The sequence below is a fragment of the Python bivittatus genome, unplaced genomic scaffold (assembly GCF_059951505.1).
Source record: "Python bivittatus isolate LINGU-HERP-01145 unplaced genomic scaffold, Pbiv_v1 ctg000790_np1212, whole genome shotgun sequence".
NCBI lineage: Eukaryota > Metazoa > Chordata > Lepidosauria > Squamata > Pythonidae > Python > Python bivittatus.
Genome location: NW_028277110.1, coordinates 6564139 through 6588387, shown reverse-complemented (window position 1 = coordinate 6588387; position 24249 = coordinate 6564139). Strand labels below are relative to the sequence as shown.

At 49.8% G+C, this 24249-nt stretch overlaps 2 protein-coding genes across 2 annotated transcripts; one reads left to right on the top strand and one right to left on the bottom strand.

Annotated features, from left to right (window-relative positions):
- Positions 1-6090: 6090 nt before the first annotated feature.
- Positions 6091-13486, bottom strand: LOC103058743 (voltage-gated potassium channel KCNC1-like). The gene is made up of 3 exons (XM_007444689.3): positions 12807-13486; positions 10389-10887; positions 6091-8999 (listed from the first exon to the last, which is right to left on the bottom strand). Exons 2-3 carry the CDS (start codon positions 10872-10874, stop codon positions 8214-8216), a joined length of 1272 nt encoding a protein of 423 aa, XP_007444751.1. The 5' UTR covers positions 10875-10887; positions 12807-13486; the 3' UTR covers positions 6091-8213.
- A 233-nt stretch (positions 13487-13719) lies between these two features.
- On the top strand, positions 13720-21324 carry LOC148213973 (voltage-gated potassium channel KCNC1-like). The gene is made up of 2 exons (XM_088129231.1): positions 13720-15086; positions 18658-21324. The coding sequence occupies exons 1-2, from the start codon at positions 14568-14570 to the stop codon at positions 19438-19440; spliced, it is 1302 nt and encodes a 433-aa protein (XP_087985357.1). The 5' UTR covers positions 13720-14567; the 3' UTR covers positions 19441-21324.
- Positions 21325-24249: the final 2925 nt, after the last annotated feature.

Genomic DNA, 24249 nt, shown 5'->3' with positions numbered 1-24249 from the left:
GACTGCTGTTCCCATGGTCTACAGATGGGGCAAAGCAGGGAGGGAAGGATCCAGGGAGGATCCCTCTGGGGTCCCAGTTTTATAGGTCAGTTGTTGAGTTGTTGGCTCAGTTCGAATGGGGCTTTTATGCAACAAAGACACCCCCCTCAAAAAAACCCACAACCCAACAGAGAAAAAGAAATGGTTTCTGGCCAAACTTCAGGTTCGCCATTTGAGGTTTTTTTCCTCTGCTGTGAGATGAACAAAAGGGGCTGTTTCACAATCCTGAGCCTGTTCCAGGGGTTTGTACCATGAATGGGCCTCTCCCTCCTCCACAATGTTCCCTCACATTGCAGATATTGCCCCCCCCCGCTTTGTTTAACAGACTAATTGGAGGGGGGGCGTCTGTTATTCACAAATGGCTGCTAAATGTCATTCCAGTAACTTAGGTCACTTGTGCAATGAAGATTTGGTGCAAATTATGTGAGTTATATCAGTTGACACAATGTAGGTAAGGATATTATGATGCAAATAACAAAATAATGCACACAATGTACTTAGCAGGATTTGTATAATGACATCATTACACAAATACTGTAACTCTCAGAGGAATTTGGTGTGCCATAAAGGCAGGTTTTGCTCCACCTCAGAATCACAGAATCGCAGGATCCTCCAGTTCGAAGGGCCCCTTTCAGTCATGGAACGCAACCCTGCTCCAGGCACAAACCCAAACTAAAGCATCCCCCAAAATGGGCCATTCAACCTCCTCTTGAACACATCTGATGAGTGGGAGCCCACCTCCATGGGTCATCGATTTCACTCTCGAAGGGAGTTTGCCTTCCTATCACTTTCAACCATTATTTTGTGTCAAGATAGAATACAGGTAGTCCTCAACTTACGACCACAATTGGGATCAAAATTTCTGTTGCTAAGTGATGAGGTTGTAAAGCGAGATGCCATGTGACTGCATCGCTTAGTGACAACAATCCTGATACTGCCCATTGCTGTCACTAAGCAAATTCCACTGGTCATTAGCTGAGGACCCACCCCAAGCCAAGTCTCTCCAGGCTTGATTGCACCCTGCCTTGAACCTCAGTACGGTAAGGGACTGCCTCCAACTCCTCCACCTAGCTATCTCCCCCCATCTCTGCTCTTTTGGCTGCCCTGCACCCTGCCTTGTGGGGCAGCAAGCAGCCCTAGAACTACGCAGCTCTGGGGCTGCTTGCCACATCCCGGGAAGCCACAGCTGCCCCAGCCCAGTCCCAGCTGCAGTCGCCCTCGCCACCCTGCACTCCAAGGCCCCAGCTGACCTTCACTGGCTTCTTGCTCCCGCTGCTGACGAGGCGTGCCCGACCCCTGGCTGCTGGGCTGGGCTGGGCTGGGCCAGGCCGGGCTTCGCCCTGCAAAAAAAAAACAGAGAAGAAGCAGAAAGCAGCCCCTGAGCTGCGGCGCAGTGCAAGGCCCAGCTCCAGCCCAGCCCAGGAGCGCACGCAAAGCCTCGCCCAGGAAGCGCCTCCTGCAAAGCCTCACCAAGAGCGCTTCCAACACGAGTTGCAGGGTGCGTGCTGTGCCTCCGGGAAGCCTGTGTCCCACCGCTTCCTCCAGTTTTGCCACCCCCCCAAACAGTGCCTCCCACACAGCCCCCACCTTCACCTGGGGAGCCGCCTTGCCCAGCAACAGAGCCCTGCAGCTCACTGTCCCGCTGCCTCCTCCCCGGCCAGGCCTGGCAAGCTCCCTTTGGCAGATGAGATTCTGATGCCCTGCCATGCTCACCGTGTGCGTCCCAGGGCTGTACCCTCACCTAGCACCTGGATCCCGGGGCAGCAGCAGGAGGAAGAAGACAGCAGAGGTTAGTTGCGGGCAGTGGAGGGCAGTGGCAGCAGTGGTGTGGGACAGCAAGGATATGTGACGGAGTGCAGGGCACCCAAAAGGGCAGAGATGGGGGGAGATAGGTGGGTGGGGGAAATTGAAGTGCCCCTGTGGTCGTAAGTGCCGACGGGCTGCCAAGCACCCAAATTTTGATCATGTGACTGTGGGGGTGCTGCAATGGCCATAACTTCGGGCACAGGTCATAAGTCCCTTTGTTCAGTGCCGTCATAACTTCCAACAGTTGCTGAACGAATGGTCATAAGTCAAGGACTACCTGTAAGATATTAGCAGCAATAATTATAGTAATAATAATTTATTAAACTTTTATGGCACTCTACTCTCAACAACTCTGGGTGGCTCACAACAATCAAAGAAATCACAATCAAACGTAAAAAATAAAGATAAAAGATGGCAAGCGTGTTGAAGCTTTCAAGTGCTCTTTAAGGGGCACATTGCAGTAGTCAGGCTATGAGGTGACCAGGGCATGAGTGGAGCCTCCCCCCATCTAGGAAAGGGTGAAAATGGAGCAGAGGTCTTCCTGGCCACAGCTGACACCTGCTGTTCAGGCAGGAGCTGTGAGTCCAGGAAGGCCCCAGATTGCGCACCACCCTTGAATGGGAAAGTGGAACCCCATCCAAGGTCGAAGATGGCATATCCCCAGATCTGGGTGGTCCAAACACCCACAGCCACTTGGTATTGATAGGATTGAGCTGGAGATGTTCCTCCCCATCCAGAGCTGCACAGCCTCCAGGCACTGGGACAGAAGCCCAACAGCCTCACTTGCTGGCCGAGAGACAGAAGATATAATTGGGTATCATCAGCATAGTGACCTCACCCAGCGGTTCCATGTAGATGTTGCAAAGGAGGGGAGAGAGAGTAGAACCCAGCAGCACCCCACAAGGGAGGGGCCGGGGGAACTATTTCTCTCCCCCAAACAACGACTGGAACTGGCCACAGTGAAAGGAAGGGAACCCCCGTAAAATGGAGCTGGCTCAGAAGGATACTGTCAGAACCCTCGCAATCAGTCACTTGTGCCGCCAGTTTGCTTGCTTCACTTCTGCCGTTACAGAGAGAGGGAGGAAGCGGGGAAGAATGGGAATGAGGGGCTGTTATCTGGCTCTCAGGAATGCCCAAGGCCGTCCCAACATGAGAACCTGAGAACATCTTCGACATGCACAAGAGAGATTCCAAGACTGAAGGGGGGGGGTGAAGTGGAGTGAGGTAAAACTAAGTTTTGGCACACATGGGACTCAGTTCCAGCTATGCTCTAGAGCTGTTACTACTTTCCAGTAAATGAACTTTCCTTTGAACCTGCATTGGTTTCAATGAGACTTGTTTTCGTTGGGAACTGAGTACCACGGTTCTTACAGATACTGTGGTTGACTACTGAAAGCCACCAAGAGATTAAGGAGTACAAGGATGGCTAAACCTCTGCCATCCCAGCTCCACCACAGGTCATCAACAAGCACCACCAAGGCTGTCTCAGCACTACATCCCGGCCTGAAACCCAACCGAAATGGGTCTAGATAATCCATTTCCTCCATGGTTCTCATCAGCTGCAGACCACTTACCTTCTCCACAACCTTCCCCCAAAAGGGAAGGTTGGAGACCGATCGGTAGTTGTTGAAGACTGTTGGGTCCACGAATGGCCTCTTGAGAAAGGGGCACACCACCACCGCTTTGAAGGCAGGAGCTACCACCCCCTGCTCCAGAGAGGCCGACACCACAGCCTGGGGGTCACCTCCTTGCTGCTTTTATGACCCTGGATGGCTGAGCTGACAGCACAGAGAACCCTGCCCACTTCCTTACGAGTCACCAGCTCGAACTCACATCCCAGATCACGCTCCCAGACCTTGCCCCAAGCACCTCAGCCTGCTCTGCTCAGTCAGAGTCCAAGGCAGGGTGAATCTGAGTGACTTTATCCATCAGATAGCCTGAAAAATCCTCACAACAGTCGAGCAGATGTTCTGGAGGGCCCTCCCTACCCAACAAGGGCTAGGCTACCCTAAACAGAGCTGCTGGATGCAATAAGGACAGAGAAATATTGATGTTTTGCTGCCCTTATTGCCACAAGGAAATATGGGTTCTTCACGTCTTCCTCCAACGGTGCTCCAGGCATCTCTTCTAGTGCTTCATCTCCCATTTACCTAAACTAGGGGGCACCCCGGGATCGGTGTACAGGGAGAGGTCGCATAGGAGTGATAATATCCGAGGCTGCAGCCAAAGGCCCATTCCAGGCAGCAACTAGGGCCTGAGCTGAACCGCCCACCAGACCCTCAGGGAAAACCCCAAGCTGTCTCTGGAACCCCACTGGGTCCATCACTTGCCTGCAGCAGGCCGTCAAACACACCTGCAGGGAGGGGCGACACCTGTGAGCCAAAAGGCAACCAGAGAGTGATCTGTCCACACCAACAGACTGACGTTAATGTCCTCCACTGCCAGATCACATCTCAACTGCCCCAAGACAAAAACCAGATCTAACATACGGTCTCCGGTATAGGCCAGGCCATCAATGACCTGGAACAGATCTAAGGTTGCCATGGAGGCCATGAACCCCTGAGCTGCCCCAGAGATCCCAAGATCTTCTTCATAAATGCTCGGTCAATGCTTAACCCACTGGATTTTTCCCCCCAAGTGCTTCCCTTTGCATTTGCCTGTCACTTTGGCTGTGTTTTTTAGCTCACTTCTCTAACATACCAACTTCGTTTTTGAATTTTCTTTCTCTCTTTTAGTTGTCCTGTTTAGAGCTGCTCTTCTTCGCATTATGGATCTTAGATATGTTTGCATCTTGTGTTTCCTCTTCTTTTGTTTGTCCGTTCCCCTGTCCTTCCCCCCCCCCCCTTGCCCTCTCTATCTGGAACAGAAAACATACATAAGGCTCTCCTACTCACCCCTCCACCCCCAAACTCTTTTTACTTTGGAGAAGAGGGTGGTGTGGCCATGTAGACATCAGCAGAATACTCTGTAATACAAAAAATACTGGTATCCAGGGAGACACTGATAACCTCCAGAAGTCATCCAATATTGATTGATTTTCCCAACAGTTTCTTCTTATGCTGCAACAAATCTTTATTATTTTATTTATTTTTTGTGTGGTGTTCTTCAAAAGCACTTTGATGCCCCCAAAACAGCAAGGTCAGAAAAGCAATTTTGGGGAACATTGTGGCAAGAGCAGTTAGAATTCGATTCTCTCTCCTTTTCCCCATGATTCTGAGGCTACCATTCATGTAAAAGACATACATGTGTACGCATAGTAAATATGCTTCACATAGTTCTCATCCTGCTAGATCTGGCCCTGAGATTTGTGCAGCAGACATTAACAGCAGGCATTCGCAAAGTTAAATAGAAGAATAAAATACACCCGGAAAGCAAAAATGTCATTCTGTACAGCCTCCTTTCCTGCTTGTAGTAGTGAATCATCTTTGTGTGAGGTTGGGAAATTGTGGCTTTTTCGCCAGCTGTTGTTGCATCACAGTTGCTGCTGATGATTAAAATAGTGGAGGATGCTGGAAAGTTCGGCTGCAGAGTTTGAGGTATCTCAGGTTCCCCATCCCAGCTTCACATGTTACAGTTCTCAGATGGAGAACGCTTGATTCCCAGCACGTAGTGAACTTAAGAGACCAACATTTTAAAACATTGACCTCCAAATTGTAGATCACCTTAAATGTGATTTAAAAGATGTCATTTGAGAGAGAGTGAAAGGCCACTTTTTCCCAGATAAAATCTCCCAAGGCCTCCTGACAGACCCAAAATCTTGGCCTTGCCTCCTCTGTTGCTGTTGCAGATCATCCTCAGCAGCCCCCAGTGGCTGAACCAAACTTCAAAAGCCTCGCTGCAGAAAGGCTGCCTGCCCCATGAGACATCTGCCCTTTTAACGCATCTCTCAAGAGTTAAGGTGACTTTGTGGAACTAACGCAAATCCCTCTGTTTCACCTTCCTATCTATTAAACCAAATGCCTTTTTTCTTTTGCTGCTTTCCAGTCAATCTTGACTCCTGGCAACTGCCTGGACCGGTCCCGCAGAGGTTTGCATGTAGTTTGCCCTTGCCTCCTTCCTAGGGCTGGCAGAGAGGGACTGGACCAAGGTCACCCAGCTGGCTTCATGCCTAAGGCAGGACCAGAACTCACGGCCTCCCAGTTTCTAGTCTGGCGTCTTAGCAATGTAAGGCACTCTATGTTACCCAAGTTTCAGAGAGCCAAACAAAAACTTGAGACGAGACTTCTGTAACAATTTACAGATATTTATTGATCAATACGCATCTGGTTGGATCAATCAACATCGTGGCAAGGAATGTTGAAAGAAACCACACCTTGCAAAGCAAACATCAGAGGTTTTATAGAAAGGTACAGGTGTAAAAAAATTCAAATCAGATCGTGCATCCTCTCCTGCCCATACAAGGGATTTTTGGGATGGTCTGGGGGGGAGTAAAGGTAGGTCCTAAGGAGGTGAGAATGAGTTCATCTTTCTTCTTCTTGTTACCAAGGAAACACCCCATGTCGGTCCTTTCTTGTCTCTTTGTTCCTCTTTGAAATCCAGGGTCTCTCTCTTGGCACCTTCTCTGCCTGGTCCTAAGCTAATTTATGGTTTGTTTATTCAAAGAAGTCAGGTATCTAATCGGCTGCTGCCTCAGGGCAAAAGAAAACCAAAGGAAAATGGGGTGGGGGAATGCTGTGCTCTTTAAAGGGCAAAAAGCAAGTTAAAGTTTTAAACATAATGTAAGATAAAATGCACTATTAAATGGATGTTATACATTATGTGAAACGCACACACAAGGTACAAAACCATGTACTAAAACAATGCTCTTCAGCCACGACACCAAACTGGCTGGCTGGAACTGCTTTTAGGGAACTCAAATAACAACACTGCACCCAAAGAGGCACAGACAGGCCGTGCCTTGAATAACAGACAGTGGGGCGGAATGGGTCATGCAGGTAGGCCTTTGTGGGGGAAAGCCTTCCACCTCTCTGGGCAGAGAAACTGGGTCTTTGTGGTGGTCGTGGCACTGGGAACAGGGCGAGTCATGTGCTGAGATACATAAGTAAAATACAGATACAGTAGCTCCTCTTCATATGCTTTTTTTTACTAAAGAGACAAATTACAAAAACTAAAAACTGAAAATTACATAGAAAATGTGGAATGAAACAGTAGGAACTGTTAATATGGCTTAAGGACAATAAATGATCAGCAGGCTATCCATTGTGAAGGTCGCTGAATAATTATCCCAATTTCTTCATTAAAAAATTGTCTCAAAGGATTGCTTAATTGGACTTTATCAGTATGTTTGCAAGCTATCTAGAAAGGTTTCCGTTGCTATAGTATAATTCTAGTATTTGTATTTTAGTACACTACAGGTTTGTCCACACTGGTGGGGTGTGTGTGTGTGTGTCAAAAAAGTCAGCATAGCAACCACAACCATGTCATTAAAGCCTCATCCTTTTTTACATGTCGTGATGGTCTCATGGCTGTGGACACCGTCTTGACTTTTTTCACCTCCCTGCAGACACCCTGTTATACCGCCCCCGGCAACTGCATGGGCAATTTTTGGTAACCTGCTGAAATGGGAATTCTCTGCCACGAAGTGCTCCAAAGAGATTCCCAGAGGTTCCCAGAGTTTTTTAAAAAGATGTTCAAGAATGCCGATTAATGTAAGTGTAATGTATAATATTGATAAGATTTTCTTGCTTCGAAAGAAGATACAACATTCTTCAAACATTATTGATGGTCCTCTAATTTGCAAAAAACAAGCAAAGACAAACCTAAAGCAAGCTGTAGAAGAGGTGTATGAAAAGCCTAGGTGAATTTATTGGTGCATTAGGAGGAATCCAAAAGAACCAATAATGCAATGCTTAAAACCTTTGTCTCGAACACAAACTCACAGACACATAATATATGCCCTATCGCCTGGAGAGTACTCTGTCGGTTGCGGCTAAACCCATGTCAGCCTTCCCTATACGGGTGTCTGCCGCATGACTTCACTTTCCATTCGTCCTCAGCCCATAGGCACGCTTGCTAGAGAGGAAGGAGCCGTGATTGAACACTTTTGATAGGCTCCAAATCGGTAAGCTGGGCTATGAGTGCCCATAGTGGGAGTGAGACTGCTACCTGCCAGCTATGCTGAAAGCAAGAAACCTTACAAAGTCACTTTGAAATGTTTTAAAGATAAGACTTTCATGAGGATGGTCGTGTACACTGCGGTGAACTTCCGGGAATGTAGGCAGATGGAGAGTGGCTCTATAAAAACATTAACCATTCAGATAGAAAGACACACGTTGCAGGAGAAGACATAAAGTGCAATATGGAATGAGCAGACGTAGGAAGGCTGTTGTCCTTTTCTGATGAAACATTGGAAGCATCCTGCCCATTCATCATGATGGCAAGGTGAGTACTTGTTTCTTTTTACTCTTTCTCTTCTCTTTGATCATGGCAGCATCATAATAACCCTTGAATTTGATAAAAAAGAAGGGAATTGGGGTGATAATGGTTAGTACACCACATAATGCTGTGCAGGCTCCAATCAGTTTACTAACTGTAGAGACGGGAAAAACATCTCCATAACCTACAGTAGTCAAGGTGATCACTGCCCACCAGAAAGATGAACCAATGTCACTAAAATATGTTTCTGGATTATCTTCAACTAAGTCTCCAAAATAACAGAGAGAACCAAAGAAAAGGATTTCAAAGACAAAAATCAGGAGGAGGAGGAAGATCTCTCTGATGATGGCCCTGAAAGTATAGGAGAGCACTCTCAGCATCACAGGGGTCTCCACCAGCTTGAGAACCTTCAAGAGTTTGAAGAAATACAGGGCACGGAAAAAGTCCAACCAGGGTAAAAAATGCTGATTGTTTACTTCAATGAAAATGGGGAAGAGGGAAAGGAAATCGGCCACGTTCAGTGGGCTTTGGAAGAATTTCTTCTTATTTGGGCAGGATATGAGTCGCAGAAAAAATTCAAGCACGAACCAGAGGACGCAGAAAAGTTCCAAGTAAAGGAGATAAGGCAAATGTATGTAAAAAGAGTCAACTTCAGCATGAAAGGCAGTAAAATTGCTTTTGTTTTCTGTGATGTAAAGAAGAGAAGTTTGTTCGTAAGCTTTGGCAATAAAAAGGATGCATATCCCTATATTGAAGAGCAGAGACACTACAGCCAGGCCCTGTGGGGGAGAGAGAGAGTTGGATCAGTCTAATCATTCCTGAGTATCATGACAGGACCCCATTTTGCTCCTTCACTACTCTGTGATGGCTGTGCAAATACCCTGTGCAGAATGCCAGCTGTGCAAATGATCTGAGTTAAAGACGCTTGACTTTTAGCACACAATTCACCTGTCTTAATTCAGGACATAGGGAGGAAACTCTCTGAAACGAGAACCATGGGGGAAATATCCCCTCATTTTTTAAAATGAGTTCTTATCCAATCTCAGTCTGCTTTAGAAAAAAAATTATTCCAAAGAAAAGAGAATTTCAGAGAAATCCTCCGGGTCAGAATGTGGTGCTCCTGTACATATCTAGTGACCAGGTGGCCCAGGGGTGTGTCTGAATATCCGGCCTCTTGGTGTGCAGTCGTAGCTCTAGCATCCGGCCTCCCCCATTTCCATTGATTTCCACGAATGACCTTGGGAGGGAGCTCCTCCCAGGCACTCCCTGGAGAATTTCTCCTTCCCCTAGAGAAATTCAGAAAAAATGTCCACCCAATTTCTCTGCTCACAAGTTTGGGGGAGAATTGCAAAAGAACATCTGTGGCCAGCTTTGTCTGAAATAGAAAGGACCTCGAGGTGGTTGGTTGAAGAGTGTTTCAGTACTGCATCCTAAATAGGTTGACTTTCACCCCACGGTGAGCTAATCAAATTGCTTAGTATTACTACTATTGGACTCATAACAAGCAGCAAGATTTATACTTGGTGTACTATGCTCACCATCACGACAATCCTGAATGGAACTTTCTTATTATGTATATTTTTAAAAAATGAGAGAAATGGGTGTCTATATGAATAAATTGCCCTTCAGATGAACCTGAGCGTGTCCTGCAGGTCTTCAAGGGCCCAGAGACTCAGCCACACAAAATGGGTGCCTTCCGGCTGCCATGGGACTCACACTGCAGGCAGGCCATGTCGGCCTTCCCAGGGAGACCAGACAGGAAACATGACCAGATGAGCTACTTCTACTTTATTGTTAGGCTACATTAACAGACTCTTGCAAGTCTGAAAGTATGATTCTCCTGCCTCTCCTTTACAGCCTGAGAAGTTGGGGAGATTCCTCTCTGAGTTTCTCCGTCTGTTATGCAGCTGCGGGCTGTGCCCTCTTATCTGACTGCTCCCTAGGCAGCATCTCTTCACCCCATCTCTCAAGGTCTTTCTCACATACCGTTACAGGCCAAGGGCTCAGCACAGCTCTGAAAGAATAACCCAGCCTCTTTGTGCTAAGAAAAGGGTGGATTCCCTTAGTCCTGCCTCAGTCTCAGCCCTGGGAGGCTAAGAAAACCAAAAGACAAGACTGCACCCTTCCACAAGGAGCAAATGTTGCCCTCCCCAAACCCCCTTGTAGACCTTTGCGCTTAAACTGGAGAACGGCTTTTCAAACACAGTCCAGATTCTGGTCTGCCATCGGCCCCTCCACGTGCGCTGGTTCCTCTCTGCCTGGTCCAGGAGCCCAGCAACATCTTGATCTTCCTCCCAGATACCGTACTCTTCCCTTTGTCCCTCAGTGATGGTCAATTTCTGCCAGCAGCAGGGTGACAGGGGGGTATTGCTGAGCCCCCAGAAGGCCAGTTCCTCGTCCAGGACCGACTTGCAGGTCAAGTCAGGGCAGTGAAGCTCTTTGGTCCTGTAGTAGTTGAGCACCTCCTCAAAGAGGCAGGGACTTCTGTCAAAGAAGAACTCCTTGGTGTCTGGGTCGTAGTCAAAGGTGGTGGCTGCCTGGGGCTCCGTCAGGTGGCATAGCTTGGTTCCAGGGAAAGCCTGGAGGGTGCTGGCATAGGTCTCATATCGGAGGCCCCCAATGTTCAAGACGACCTTTTCTTCCAGTGGTTTCATCTCTTGTAACTGGCTGCCAAGAAGCAGGAAAAGATCCATCATCATCATTGTGATCCACAGTATTCATCTGGGGACTATCACAGGCTTTAGACTGGGTATTATCAGTTCTAACTAGGAATCATGGAAGTATTATAATCATTATTGTTACTATTATTAAGAATTCAACCATTTTGATATGGCTGATAATATTTCAGAAGAAAAGTGGTGGAAGACTTCTGGCCTGGGGATGAAATATGCTGGACGTGCCAGGCTCCCTTGAACTCTCGCCCTTGAGACCTTCTACCCCTTCTGACTCACTGCTCAGCTGTTTTCCAGTAGCCTGGGAGGAGGGGGCTGGGGGTCCTTCCTACCCATTCCTTGGGCTGGGTAGCTAGATGGGGAGGAAAGGGTGAGGAACGAGTTGGTGGGGCTCCTTCTGCAGCCCCTTTCTCCTCACTGCTCTGCTTCTTTTCTGACCTGTGGCTGGGGGGGGGGGGGGGGGACGGACCCAGGATGGCAGCAAGAAAACAGCCATTCAGTAGCTGTTCAATTCATGCAACATTGAAGCAGGTCTGTTACCTCACAAATCTAGTAACTGTATTAATTCAACAGTGTGTTTATGGCACAATACAGCTCATTTCCTTAGATTTATGATTCAACGTATTACTTCCACCCAGTACATTTCCTAGCTAAGGTGGGACGTACAACTAGGTCTCCCCAACATTTTAATGGCCACAACATGACATTCTGTCTCCAGACATTTAGAAGAAAGAAGTTGCCCAGTCTCTTTGACTTGGGGAGTCAAAGGGTCAGAAACACCCCCCAAACACTTTCTTTGCATTTCATCCTACATCAATGTATTGTTCCCTGTTGTTTCTTGACCACTGAAATCAATGGCCCAGAAGTAAATTGGAAAGGTAAAATATTAAAATAAATATTAGTTAGATTTTAACTAATTCATTTTACCACCTTAGATGAAAAAAATGTTAACTCATCTGATTATTTCAAATACCTGACCATCCTTTGGATGGGTCTTCTTCAGCTATGGAGCCCAAGGTAACTGACCCTGTAACTCCCTCAAAAAGACCCAGGTTGAACATGAAACTCAGGTGCCTCTTTGAGCTGCCTGCCCAGGAAACAATGATTTGAAAAATGAGGATTTTAAAAAAATATTTAACCAAATGCATAACATTTCCTGAATTTTAAACAAACATTTCCATACATAATTGAATGATGTATTACAAAGTATAAAAATAAGGAAAACAAATGTATGACTACAAATTCTATAGCTATGTGCCAATATTATAAATGCTTTCTTGGGCTTCTGTAATGTTTTGTGTTAAACAAGTTATCATGGCAGGACAGAAAACTTATTCCTCTAAACTGCATTATCTGAAAGACGCTGCCATATTGCCAAAGGAATCGACTCACGTATCAGTGACAGAAGGACAATAAATATGGAGAGATGCAGAAAACAAACACTTGCATGCCGAACCCATCCACATCTCATCAACAGAATTATTGTATTATGGATCCTAATCTTAGAAGCACCCAAGCAAAAGCTGTACTGTAATAGCTTGTCTTAATTTGACATATAATAATACTGTTTTGTGAATTGTTTAAGCAGCACTAAGAACAAAGCCAGTATTCAGGCTCACAGATTCCATACCTGGGAGTAAAAAGTTCCTGTTTGTAAGTAAATGTTAAACCTCTTCAGCCAGTTTCTGCCCAAACGGAAATGCTAGTCACAGCTCAAGTCTTTTACAATGCCATCCAAATTAAGACATCAGACCCTGGTTCATGATTTGATTAGGGCTCTTGAACCCCTGTGAATCTGTTTTAGGTCGCTCCTCACCCACATTAAAAAATCCCGCTTTGAAACTTCTGGTTCTTCTCCAGCCCTGCCCAGGCTCCACCAACCCACAGTCTTTTCAGTAGCTTCTATAGTCTTACCTTTAATCTTGCAGAGCAGCTTTGCAGGATGGTTTGAAAAAGTAGCCTCCAAAAGGAGGCACAAGGAGAGGGGAGAAAAACAGGATGTGCTGTGGCTCAAGTCCAAGCTTGTGGAGGCCAAAAAACAAAAACAGCCTATGAAACTGGGGCACCAGAGGGATCTTCTGGGTGTGCGATTGCATAAGATCTTCTCCTGAACAGCATATTCTGTCCCTTCCCGCTGCTTTGGCAATAAGCGGAGCTGAGGTTCTTCTTTGTTTCTTTAATTAAAGAAAAGCACATGAAGAGGAACCAACTCTGTTTTATTTAGGTGTGAGCAATCCTCTTTCCAAAGCAAATGTAGTAACACGATTAATGATATAACCCAAACTCCACAACTGTAAGCATCTTTAGAAAATGACAATGTAACAATCATCAATAGTGATTCTAATGAATGAAACATGCTACAGTTATCACAACCATCAGTATAAATGGCACACTCTTCTTTGTCACTGGTCTAGAAAGGTAGACAGCTAAAACTTCAACCCAACTCCAAGGCGAGATCATGAAGTCCCCCGAGAGATTCCCCAGGGCCACGGCCGCCACAAAGGCCCAATTTCTCTGCCCAGAGAGCGGGAAGACGATCCCCCACAAACGTTCCCCCTACACGTGTGAGCCATTTCTCCCCACTCTCGGTTATCCAAGGTGTGGCCTGTCTGCACCCCTTTGATTGCATGGTTGTGTTTACATCCCCTAAAAGCAATTCCAGCCAGCCAGTTTGGTGCTGTGGCTAAAGTACCAGTATGGATATCCACCCACCCTGCCAGAGGCAGAGCAGCCCACCCCCACCCCGGAGGATCCCCCTCCTATCGCAGTAGATCGCAATAGAGGTCTTCATTGCATCCCTGCTAGAAATTCACAGAGGCTGCTAAAATGCATTTCAGTCACTGATGTCAGGAGGGGCAAGACGGAAAGAGATGCGTCTCGGCCGGTTTACTAAACGTACAGAATTGGAAGGGCTCCTCCAGGCTCTCTAGTCCGCCCCCTGCTTGGCGCAGCAATCCCAGAGACGGGGGCGCCCAGCTGCCTTTTGAACATGCCGGAGAAAGAAAAGGGCCGCCGCAGCCTTCGACCGCTCTGGGTCTTTGGTCCCTCTGAGAAACAGCTGACGCTGCTGAGTTTATTATTTATTAGTGACTTCTTCAAAATGCTTCTATAAAGTCTCAGAACAGTTTACAACTATACAATCATTCAAAGTAAAAGAACAGTAATCCTGCTGGTCGGAATGGCTCCTGTCCCAGAGGACGGCTGTGCGTGTGTGCGTGCGTGTGCGTGTGTGTGAGAGAGAGAGAGAGACGCGGCGTGGAAGGGGTCGGGAGGGGACGGGACGGGAGGAGGTTTCCCAGTTTGCTCATTTCTGCAGGGAAAGCATCGGACGAGGGTCGTCGGGTCCCGGCAGGGAGGCGTGAGTCGGTCCCCGGCTTCCACGGGGGCGCGGGGCGGGGGCGCGCGCTCTCCCGGGATTGGCCGCCGCGGTCTCCTGCCCGCCTGCCTGCGCGCCCGGACCGGGCTGCCCGAGCGCTCTCCCCGCACCGCCGGCTCCGTCCGGGCGCTCCGGCGGCTCTCGCCCTTCGTGGGCGGCCGAGGACCGCGGCGCAGGGGCCCGTCGGGAGCTGCCGGGCCGCGCGCGGCGTCCCCCCCGGCCTGGCCCGGGCGCGCGACTGGCGGGCGGCGGTCCCCGTGGCCCTCTTGCCGCGGCTCCGGAGCGCGGGCGGCCGCGGCATGGAGGCGCCCGCGGGCAGAATCACGCTGAACGTGGGCGGGCTGCGCTACCAGACCTGCCGCGGCACCCTGGGCGCCTTCCCGGGCACCAAGCTGGGCGCCCTCGCCGAGCCGCAGGCGGCGGCCAGGCTCGACTACGACGCCGCGGCCGGGGAGTTCTTCTTCGACCGGAGCGGCCGCCTCTTCGGGCACGTGCTGCACCTCTGCCGGAGCGGGCACCTGCCCTGCCCCGCCGCGGGGTGCCGGCGCGCCCTGCAGGCCGAGCTGGACTTCTGGGGGCTGTCGGAGGCGCGGCTGCCCGCCTGCTGCTGGAGCAAGCTCTGCGGGGCCGAGGGCCCGGCCGAGGCGCGCGACCTGGGCGGCCCCGGCGAGCAGGACGACCGGCGCGGCCTCCTGGAGCCGGAGCCGGAGCCGGAGCCGGAGCAGCGGGCAAGGCGGACGGCGGGCGGCCCGTGGGCGCGGTGGAAGCGCGCGGCGTGGACCCTCCTGGAGAAGCCCTACTCCTCGCGATGGGCGCTGGTACGAGAGCGGGCGCCGCGGGGCAGGGGCGGCCCAGGGGCTGGCGGGGCGAGAAGGCGAAGCCCCGGAGCAGATCCCACCTTCAGGGTCCCCCAGGCTCCAAGTGCTGCCCTCCGCCCAGTTCTCCTCCCCAAAGATCCGGCGTGGCTGCTCTCGCAAGGACGCCCCTCTGCCAGCGCCCCGGGCTCCCCCTTTGCCCCTCCGCGGCAGCTGGAGCTAGGCAGCCGGTCTCCCTGTGCCGGTGCTGATCCCCCCCGCCCCGCCCCGTAGCGAGCTCCCAGCGCGCCTGGCCCGTCCCTGCAGCCCCCAGGCTGAAAAGGGGGGCCTGCTCCCCAAGAGCAAGGGACAGAGCAAGGGACAGCACCAAGGCCAAAGACGAGGACCGGCAGGCGGTGGTCCTGGGCTTGGTTTAAAAGGCCTGATGCTGAAGGCAGAGGGGTGAGGAAGAGGAAGGAGGGAAAAGTCTCAGGCACCGGTTTTTAACATTCTGGTTCTTATTTTAAACAACTTGGGCACAAAATGTTCAGGAACTTTGGCCGGTTGACAGCTGGGGCGAGTCCCGAGCATCTGGCCCGAAGCATCAGCAGATGCAACAGCTGTTTCTCTCCCCTGTAAAGCTGCACTTGGCCCCAGCTGACCTGCCGGAGACCAGCCCCCCAACTGCTTTTGTCCCTTTCCCCATGCACATTGCTGGAAAGGGAGTCCCCAAGGCACAGTGAATTTGGGGAGCACGGGGATGTTATTTTCAGTCCTTCCCAGTGCTACATGTTTGAAATGGAAAATAGAGGGAATTAGGTTACCCGTGTTCCAAACAGCAAGAAGTATTTTGGGGCGTGCATTGGCTTGTAGGCGTGAGCTCTATCTTCTCTCTGCTCCCCCCGTTCACTGAAATCTACAGCCAAAATACACCGGTCACTTTGTCCTCGCAAACGTAAATTGGACCTCCTCGCCCCGTAATTCTAAAAAAACCTGAGTCCAACTTCCAATAAAATCAGAAAGAACATAATTGGGGGGGGGAGAGACAGAAAGAGAGGATTTTGTTTCATTGGCATATGAGTGCAATTTAGGACTACGATACCGTTCAAGCAAACACACAAATGGAAACGTACAGTGTCACTTAAAAGCTTGTGAACCCTTTTGAATTTTCAGTATTTCTGCGTAAATATGGCCTAAACCGTGACCTGTTCTGCACACCGGTCCTAAAACTGGATAAAGAGAACCCAGTTGAAGAAATGAGTCAAAAACATTGTACTTGATCATTTGTTTATGGAGGAAAATGGTCCAAAGCGATGTATCTCTGTGGGGCAAAAGTACGGGAACCTCTGCTTTCAGTAACTGGTGTGTCCCCCTTGGGCAGCGACAACTGCAGCTAAATGTTTCCGATAACTGTGGATCAGTCCTTCACGTCGGCTTGGAGGAATGTTGGCGCTTTCCTCCTTGGAGAACAGCTTCGACTCAGGGATGTTGGTGAGCTTCCTTGCGTGAACTGCCCGCTTCAGGTCTTTCCACAACATTTCTATAGGATTAAGGTCAGGACTTTGACTTGGCCATTCCAAAACATGTTCTTCTGCCTTAACCGTTCTTTGCTCGCACGGCTTGTGCGTTTTGGGTCGCCGTCTTGCTGCATGGACCGCTTTCTCTGGAGCTTCAGTTCATGGACAGCTACCCTGACGTTGTTCTGTAGAATTTGCTGGTACAACTCAGGATTCATCGTTCCATCAGCAACGGCAAGCCGCCCTGGTCCAGAGGCAGCAAAGCGGGCCCAAACCATGATGCTGCCACCCCCGTGTTCCACAGATGGGATAAGGTCCTTATGCTGGGAGGCAGTGTTTGCCTTAGGACAGGAAGGCCTGGCGCAATATGGTTCATGGGGTCACGAAGAGTCGGACACGACTTAACGACTAAACAACAACAACAAGTGTTTGCCTTTCGCCAAACGTCATGGTTTTTGTTCAAGCCAAAACGTTCTATTTTGGTCTCATCCGTCCACAGAAGTTTCTTCTAACAGCCTTCTGGCTTATCCACATGGTCTTTTGCAGACTGCAGATGAGCAGCAATGTTCTTTCTGGAGAGCAGTGGCCTTCTCCTTGCAACCCTGCCACGCACACCACTGTTATTCAATGTTTTCCTGATGATGGTCTCATCAGTTCCTGATAAGTTCCTTAGATGTTACCCTGGGGTTCTTTGAGAGCTCCCAGAGTATTACACGCCTTGCTTTTGGTGTGATCTTAATGGGTCGGCCACTCCCGGGGAGGGGAACAGTGGTGGTGAATTGCCTCCATTTGTACGCCATCTGCCCGAAGTGGACCGGCGGAGTCCAAACTCTTTGGAAATCGTTTTGTAACCTTGTTCAGCCTGGTGAGCATCAACAACCGTTTTCCGGATGTCTTCAGAAATGTCCTTTCTTTGAGCCATGACACCCTTCCACATACCTGTGTTGTGAAAATCAGACTTTGATAGTGAATACCCAGAATTCTGTTCTATAAATAAGGTAGGACCTCCCACACTCACACCTGATTATCACCCCATCGACTGAAACACCGGACTCTCATTTCCCCTTCCAGTGAATGGTCATCCCAGAGGCACACATACCCTTGCCACGTACAAATGTGTAGCTTTGGATCATTTCCCTGAATAAATAAATGAGCAAATATAATGTTTTGGACTCATTTATTTAATTGGGTTCTTTTAGGACTTGTGTGGAGAGCAGATCACATTTTAGGTCATATTTATGCAGAAATATTGAACATTCCAAAGGGTCCAGAAACTTTTAAGCACCTCTGTAGCTAGGCTTCCGTCTTCAACCTTCTGGGAACCTGAAAATGCCATATATAATAGTGAAAGTCAGTACAAAACTGCGTATGCCCATGAAGACCATTTAAGAAAAATGCATTACGCTGGAGAAAGTGTCCAACTTTCTACATTTGAGCAAACTGCAGACAGAAACACGTTCATTTTGAGACACGTGCTTAATGCAGAAAAATGTGTTGGCATCAACTGTTCTTTCCAAATTCTCAAGTTCAGATGCAAGAAACTGAACAGGACGGGACTGAAAAATGAAAAAAATCCGAAGTGGACAAATGTAGAGATGGTTATGGGCTGGGGGCTTCACCGTTCCCTGCTCTGGGAAGCTAAGCAGGGTTGGGTCTGTTCAGTGGGTAGATGGGAGGGAAACATCTGGTCATTTTGGGGTTGGCGGCTGGATAGGGAAGTAGAGACGGCTTCCTGAAAAAGGCAGTGGCAAACCACATCTGTATCACTGCCAAGAAAACTGCAGAAATGTATCCATGAAGCCACTGATCCTGGAAGATTCAAAGGCTTGTTGGGACTGTAATCGGAAGGAACCTAATCACAAAAGAAGAGTGGGGAGAAATATGCGTAGGGGCCCCTGAACGTAGAGTGGTAGGCAGGTGTAAAGGTGAGAGGGCGGCCCTTGGCTGGTGACCGTGGCTCTGTTGTTGCTCTGGGTGACTGACAGCCAAGTTGGGGAGATGGGCTCTGGGCCCTGGGCTTGGGACCGCGGCTGATGCGCCCAGCAGCTAACGCCGGGTTTCCCTCTCCTTCCTTGCAGGGCCTCACAGCCACTTCCCTGCTGTTCAATGTTGCTGTCATCGTCATCCTTTGTGTCAAAGGAAGCCAGTACAACATCACCCACCCCCACTTGCACCACGTTTCAGAGGCGTCGGCGTGTCCCCAGGTACCTTCTCTCCTCCATCTGGAGCTTTTCTTCGTTGTCTGCTTCATGTGTGAGTTTGCCATACGACTCGCGTCCTGCCCAGACAAAAGGAAATTCTTTCGAAAGCCCCTGAATGTGGTGGATTTCCTTGCCCTTCTCCCAGTTTGCCTCGATCTCTTCTTCAGCGGCCCCCGGCGCAAGCCTGGAGCTCTACCGTGTTGGCTGAACTTGTTCCGCGTGGTGTATATCGTCAAACTCTTAAAGGTCTTCAAGCTCGTGGAGACCCCCCTGATGCTGAGAGTCTTCCCCTACATGTTCAAGTCCATCTTGAAGGAGGTTGCCATCCTGATGTGGGTTTTTATTTTTGAAATCCTTTTCTTTGGCACTCTCTTGTTCTTTGCGGAGTTGATGCAGGATCACCCAGAATCACTGTTTCATGGCATCTTCTCATCCTTTTGGTGGGCAGTGGTCACCTTGACCACCATAGGCTATGGAGACTTAGTGCCCTTTGGTACGTTTAGCCAGTTTATTGGATCTTGCACAGCGCTTTGTGGCTTGCTGACCATCATCATCCCGATCCCCATCTTTTTTATAAAGTTCAAGAATTATTATATTTCTGCTGTAATTAAGGAGAAGAGGAAGAGAAGTGAGAAAGTAACACCAACCCTAACAACCTGAGAGGTCTAATCCAGAGTGCCTGAAGCTTGAATTAAATCGGACCTTCCCGCGGTACTTCTTCTGCTGAACAGCACTTCATCTGTCTGTGACGTCCTCCTGCTCTGGAAGCCCTCTGGCATGTTTCTGTTCTGAGACAAACAGAAAGGACTTTGCTGCACCGTAACGGCGGCGAAGACGAATTCCGTCAAGTGGCCTATAAAGTCAGCAGTTTTGTGGGCTGGATCTGAAATGAGTCCTGTGACCTCACCAACAAGATATCACATGGTTTACCCTTTCACGGTGACTAGTTCCTGGTAAGCCCTTTGGTGTTTCCCAGAATGGGACTACTTCCAGTATTCTTGATCCCCTTGAACCACTTTGCGGTGCCGGAAGTCCCTTTCCTTCTCAGTTAGGGTGGAATCTAGAAGAGCGAGGCTGCTCCACTATTCCATGTGTCCCTGCAGAGAACCAAGATGCTTTTCCAAAAGAGTAGCCACATTCCCTCCAATCCTGTGCAAGATTCAGAGAACTCTAGAGCTCCTCTGCCTACCCCTGGCCATGCAAAGACAGGCAGAATTAATTATATAACTAGTAATGTCACCCCTTTGTGCCATCCAGAGTTGACCGCCTCCCTCCCAGAGCAAGTCAAGGCTCAAGGACAGTGCTGCTCCCTCTCTCAGCCATCCTGAACAGCCATCCTGAACAATGTCCCCACAGAGAACAGGAGAACTCACCTCTGCAGAACTCTGCCTGTGGACCCTGAAATGTTAGTCCCAAACATTAATCCCAGTCACAAGGAGGGCGGCGGACGTAGCTGGGGCCAGGGCTTTCTGCCTCTGGACAGTTGTCCACCGCCCCTTCCCCCAGCCCCACGGAGGCTGCCTTTCTCTGCACGGTGCTCATGCAAAGCCGTTTCTCGCCCGCTAAACACTGAGCAAGTCTTCTATCGCCAGACACACCAACAGGCCCTTCAGTGCAAGAATGCCAGTTTCACATTTGGCAGCTTTAAGTCTAATGACTTCTAAAGCGGTTCTAGGCCTCGCCTTTCTTCTCACATCCCCCTTCCTGCTTATTTTATTTTCTCTGCCCCCCAGCCCAGCTTAGCTGTATTCCTTTCGCAGGGCCTTAAACTCATGCAATGAAAGAGTGGTTGGTTTTAAAAAATTTTATTACCTTGCCTGAAATAGTCTCTCTAAACAAGACTTTGGGGGGCGGAGGTGTTAGTTTTGTTAGCGCCTGTGGACTGAAGTACCACTTTTTTCTCCTCCCAACAATTACTGCTTGCATCTGAGATGCTTTTCTCCAAGGCCATGTTCCCTAAAAGGCCGTGATCCGTAAAAGCCATCCTGCAGGAACTGCGGGAGACCTCAAGCTGCTCTTGATGAGGCCATTGGCAATCCTGGTCTCTCCCGATTGAGGAGCTTCGCTGCCACCCACACAGCCGAGCTACTGAATGGTCCTGCTCTCTACTCACTCAACAGGCCAGACCACACGCTGTCCCAAAGGGGCGGGGGGGGCTCACTCAAGGGCTAAGCTGTACAGGCACACAAGCTGACGCTAAGCAAGCTTAGGGGGCTGTGTAGATGCTTCGGCTGTATCTTCGCTAGCCTGGTTTAACACGTCGTGTGAATGCTGTGCCTGCCCCAGGTAGCTTGCTAACCCTGGAATGGGCAGCAGGAAGTAAATGAGACCCCAAGAGAAGCTTGTGCCATCCTGAAATGGAGATTTTTAATTCCATCATAAACTTCTGTGGACTTCTTGCACTCCTGTCAGCAACTTCAGGCCACCCTCTGAAGCCAGGTGACGTGGCTTAAGCCCCATCACTTCGGTAGGATTTAATAATGGGTCCTGCGTAAGCTCAGCCTAATCTGGTCATAAAGGGATCCGGAAGTGCCATTTCAGGGCTCCGGGAGATGCTCTCAGCGGGGGTCTAAGACTACAACAAGTAGCATCTTTCACGTCAGTCTGAAGAATAATTCTGTGAATGTTACAGTCTGCTTCTGTTTAGCTGCTTAACTGCTTGCATTATTTACTCGCGTTTGATGGGGAAACGTCAACCTTGTCATCCATTTGTAATCCTCTAGGGTTTTGCTTCTTTTTGCTGAAAATCTAAGCCATGTAACTTTTTATAACTTCATTAATTTTAACTGATGTTTCAGTCAGCATTAAAATGCTTTTCCATTTATTCATTTGAAAACACTAGCAAATTTCTGCGTCCATGAAAATATGTTTCAGCGCTGTAATAACGCAGCAATACCTATTTTTTAAAGAAGCAAAGTCATCATCTCGTAAAGCATTTTCCTAAAATTCTGATTCATTTCAGAAATATTGAAATACCGCTTTGTTTAAAGAGTGCTTTTGTGTTATAGGTCTACACTGCTAACTTTTAAACAGCGCAGTTTTAATAATTTAGTGTTATTTCTTAATTAAAGCACCTCGGTGTAATGTGAAATATGTACATTCAAGGGAATAACTTGTTTTTGTTTTAAAATCCCAAACTAGGACAGAAATGGTTAAAACAGAGATTAGGAATTTAAAAACGGATGCATCAAGACAACTTGAAAACCACAAATATGAGAAACTGAAACTGACACTGATTTGCCATCCTGGGAAACAGCTTGTAAATTTATTCTCTTTCTAGCCAGCATTTTGGAAAGTGACCGCTTCTTGCCAGCAGAGGGAGCTCTCTGACCACCTAAAGCAGTGTTCCTCAACCTTGGCAGCTTGAAGATGTGTGGACTTCAACTCCCAGAATTCCCCAGCCAGCCAAGCTGGCTGGGGAATTCTGGGAGTTGAAGTCCACACATCTTCAAGCCGCCAAGGTTGAGGAACACTGACCTAAAGGATATCGGGGTCACAAGGAAAGGGTGATCTGTTGTTAAGAGTCTCATTTTTCCTACTGAGTTGCAATGACACGAGAAGTCTGTAAATGCTTCCTTGCCTCCACTTCCTTTGCTCCGTACCTTAATGGTGTCGTTCAGAAATGTGTAGGTTATGCCAACCACAGCCTAGAGGCCCCCGTAATCAGAGGCAGCCAAACGTGGTTATTACCTGTTTTGCGAAGATGTTCAGCCGAGCGGCCTCCCTTGGCAGTTTCCTGCTCCGGGGCGAAAATCGTGTCCCGCTCTCTGCCACAGCGAGCCCTGCACGCTGCCAGCTGCGTGCCGTGGTGACCGTGGGGTTGCGCCGCAGGGAGCGGGGCCTGCCGGACGGCTGCTTTCGGCCTGGGCGGGCACATGGAGGGAAGAAGCCCCAGCTGACCGGCTGGTCACTTTCCGTGGGGATCTCGCGCAGCACCCCACTGCCAGCCTCCACCACCCGCCTGGCAGAAGCGGAGCTGCAGGTGATCCGCAGGGTGCCTCCTGGTTGCAGAGGAGGAGGAAAGTCCCACTCTTACCCGACGGAGCTCTAGCATAGGGCTCGGCCTGCCACTCCAGCCATCGGTCAAAGTGGCGTCCATCTCAGCCCCACCTACCCCACTGAAGGGAGCGCGCTGGGGTGTTTGTTCTTCCTGGCCGGGAGATCCACCAAGGGCTGCACCTCCCGGCTGGCACCCGGTGCTCCCTCACAGGTCAGAGCATGGCGCTTGGGATGCGACCTTAGCAATGGCGTGTGGAAGGTGGCTTCAGTGCGCAGCAACAGCTTCTCAGCTAAGCCTTCGTTTAGCTCCCAAGCTCTGTTGGGAGGGGCGCATGGATCCTTTCCTATTCCTGCTGATGGGTGCAGGGGGGTCCCCAGCGTTTGTCCCTCATGGCCGCAGGGTCCCTTTCTTTCTGGATGCCCTTGCCCAGTTCACAGAAGACAGCTATCAATGCCTGACGCAGCGAGGGGGTGGACTGTGGCAGAGCCTGACGCTGATTCCTCTGGCCCAAGGTCACCCTGGCTTCTGTGCCCAAGGGAGGGTTAAACTCTGGGTCCAGCACCCAACCACTGTCTCCTGCCTCATTCCCGTCGTCCAACAAACAGGCGAACCCCCTCCGGGAGGGGCTCAGGCAGGGAAGCCAAACCTCACGAGGCCCCCCGTCTGCTCCCAGCTAGGTGGAGAACCTGCCGGAGTCTCCCTAGCCGTGACCGAGTGCTCCTGCAAGCAGCCGCCCAGGCCGAGGCGCCTGCGGGGCCGTCAGCAGGTGCAGGCAGGCCCGGGAGCTTCCAGGTCTCGGGAGGCCGGCACCTCCGGCTGCAGAACCGCGGCCTCCTGATGCTCCTGCTCCCCCTCCCCTCATCGGAAGACCCATCCTCTCGCAGGGCTGTAACAGGAGAGGTCTTCCTCCCTCACCAACAGCCCTGGGACGTTCTGGGGTCTCCCATCCAAGTGCTGAGGAGGGGCGGCTGAGCCAAGGTCAGCAGGAGACTCTAGCAGAGCCTCTTGAAATTCCATATTTGAATACGGGAGAGCCTTCGCCAGCTGCTGGGTCCCCGAATGCTCGAGGCCCCGTCACCGCAGCTGATCTGTAGCTTGTCCTGCTTCCTCCGGACCGAAAAAGCCCCAAGGAAACGCAGCTGACCCCAAAGAGGCGGCACCCCGGAGGCTCTCTGTATCCTGGTTGCCAGCGTGGAAACCTGACGTCTTCCCCAAAAGCCAGAGGACAAGTTCTAGCAAAGGTTAATTTTAATTTAAAATAAGGGTGGGCAGGTAAGCACTTGTGGCAAAATGGGAACTCGGATAACTTGATGAATCCATGCCATGCGAATGTAAGTATGTGAGCCTCATTTGCAAAGCAAAGCAAAGCAAAACAAAAAAACCCACCAAGCTATTCTTTATTTAATGTTGAACGTATGAAATTTATCACAGACCATAGTAACCTATCCTGTAAAAACCTCTGCTAAATC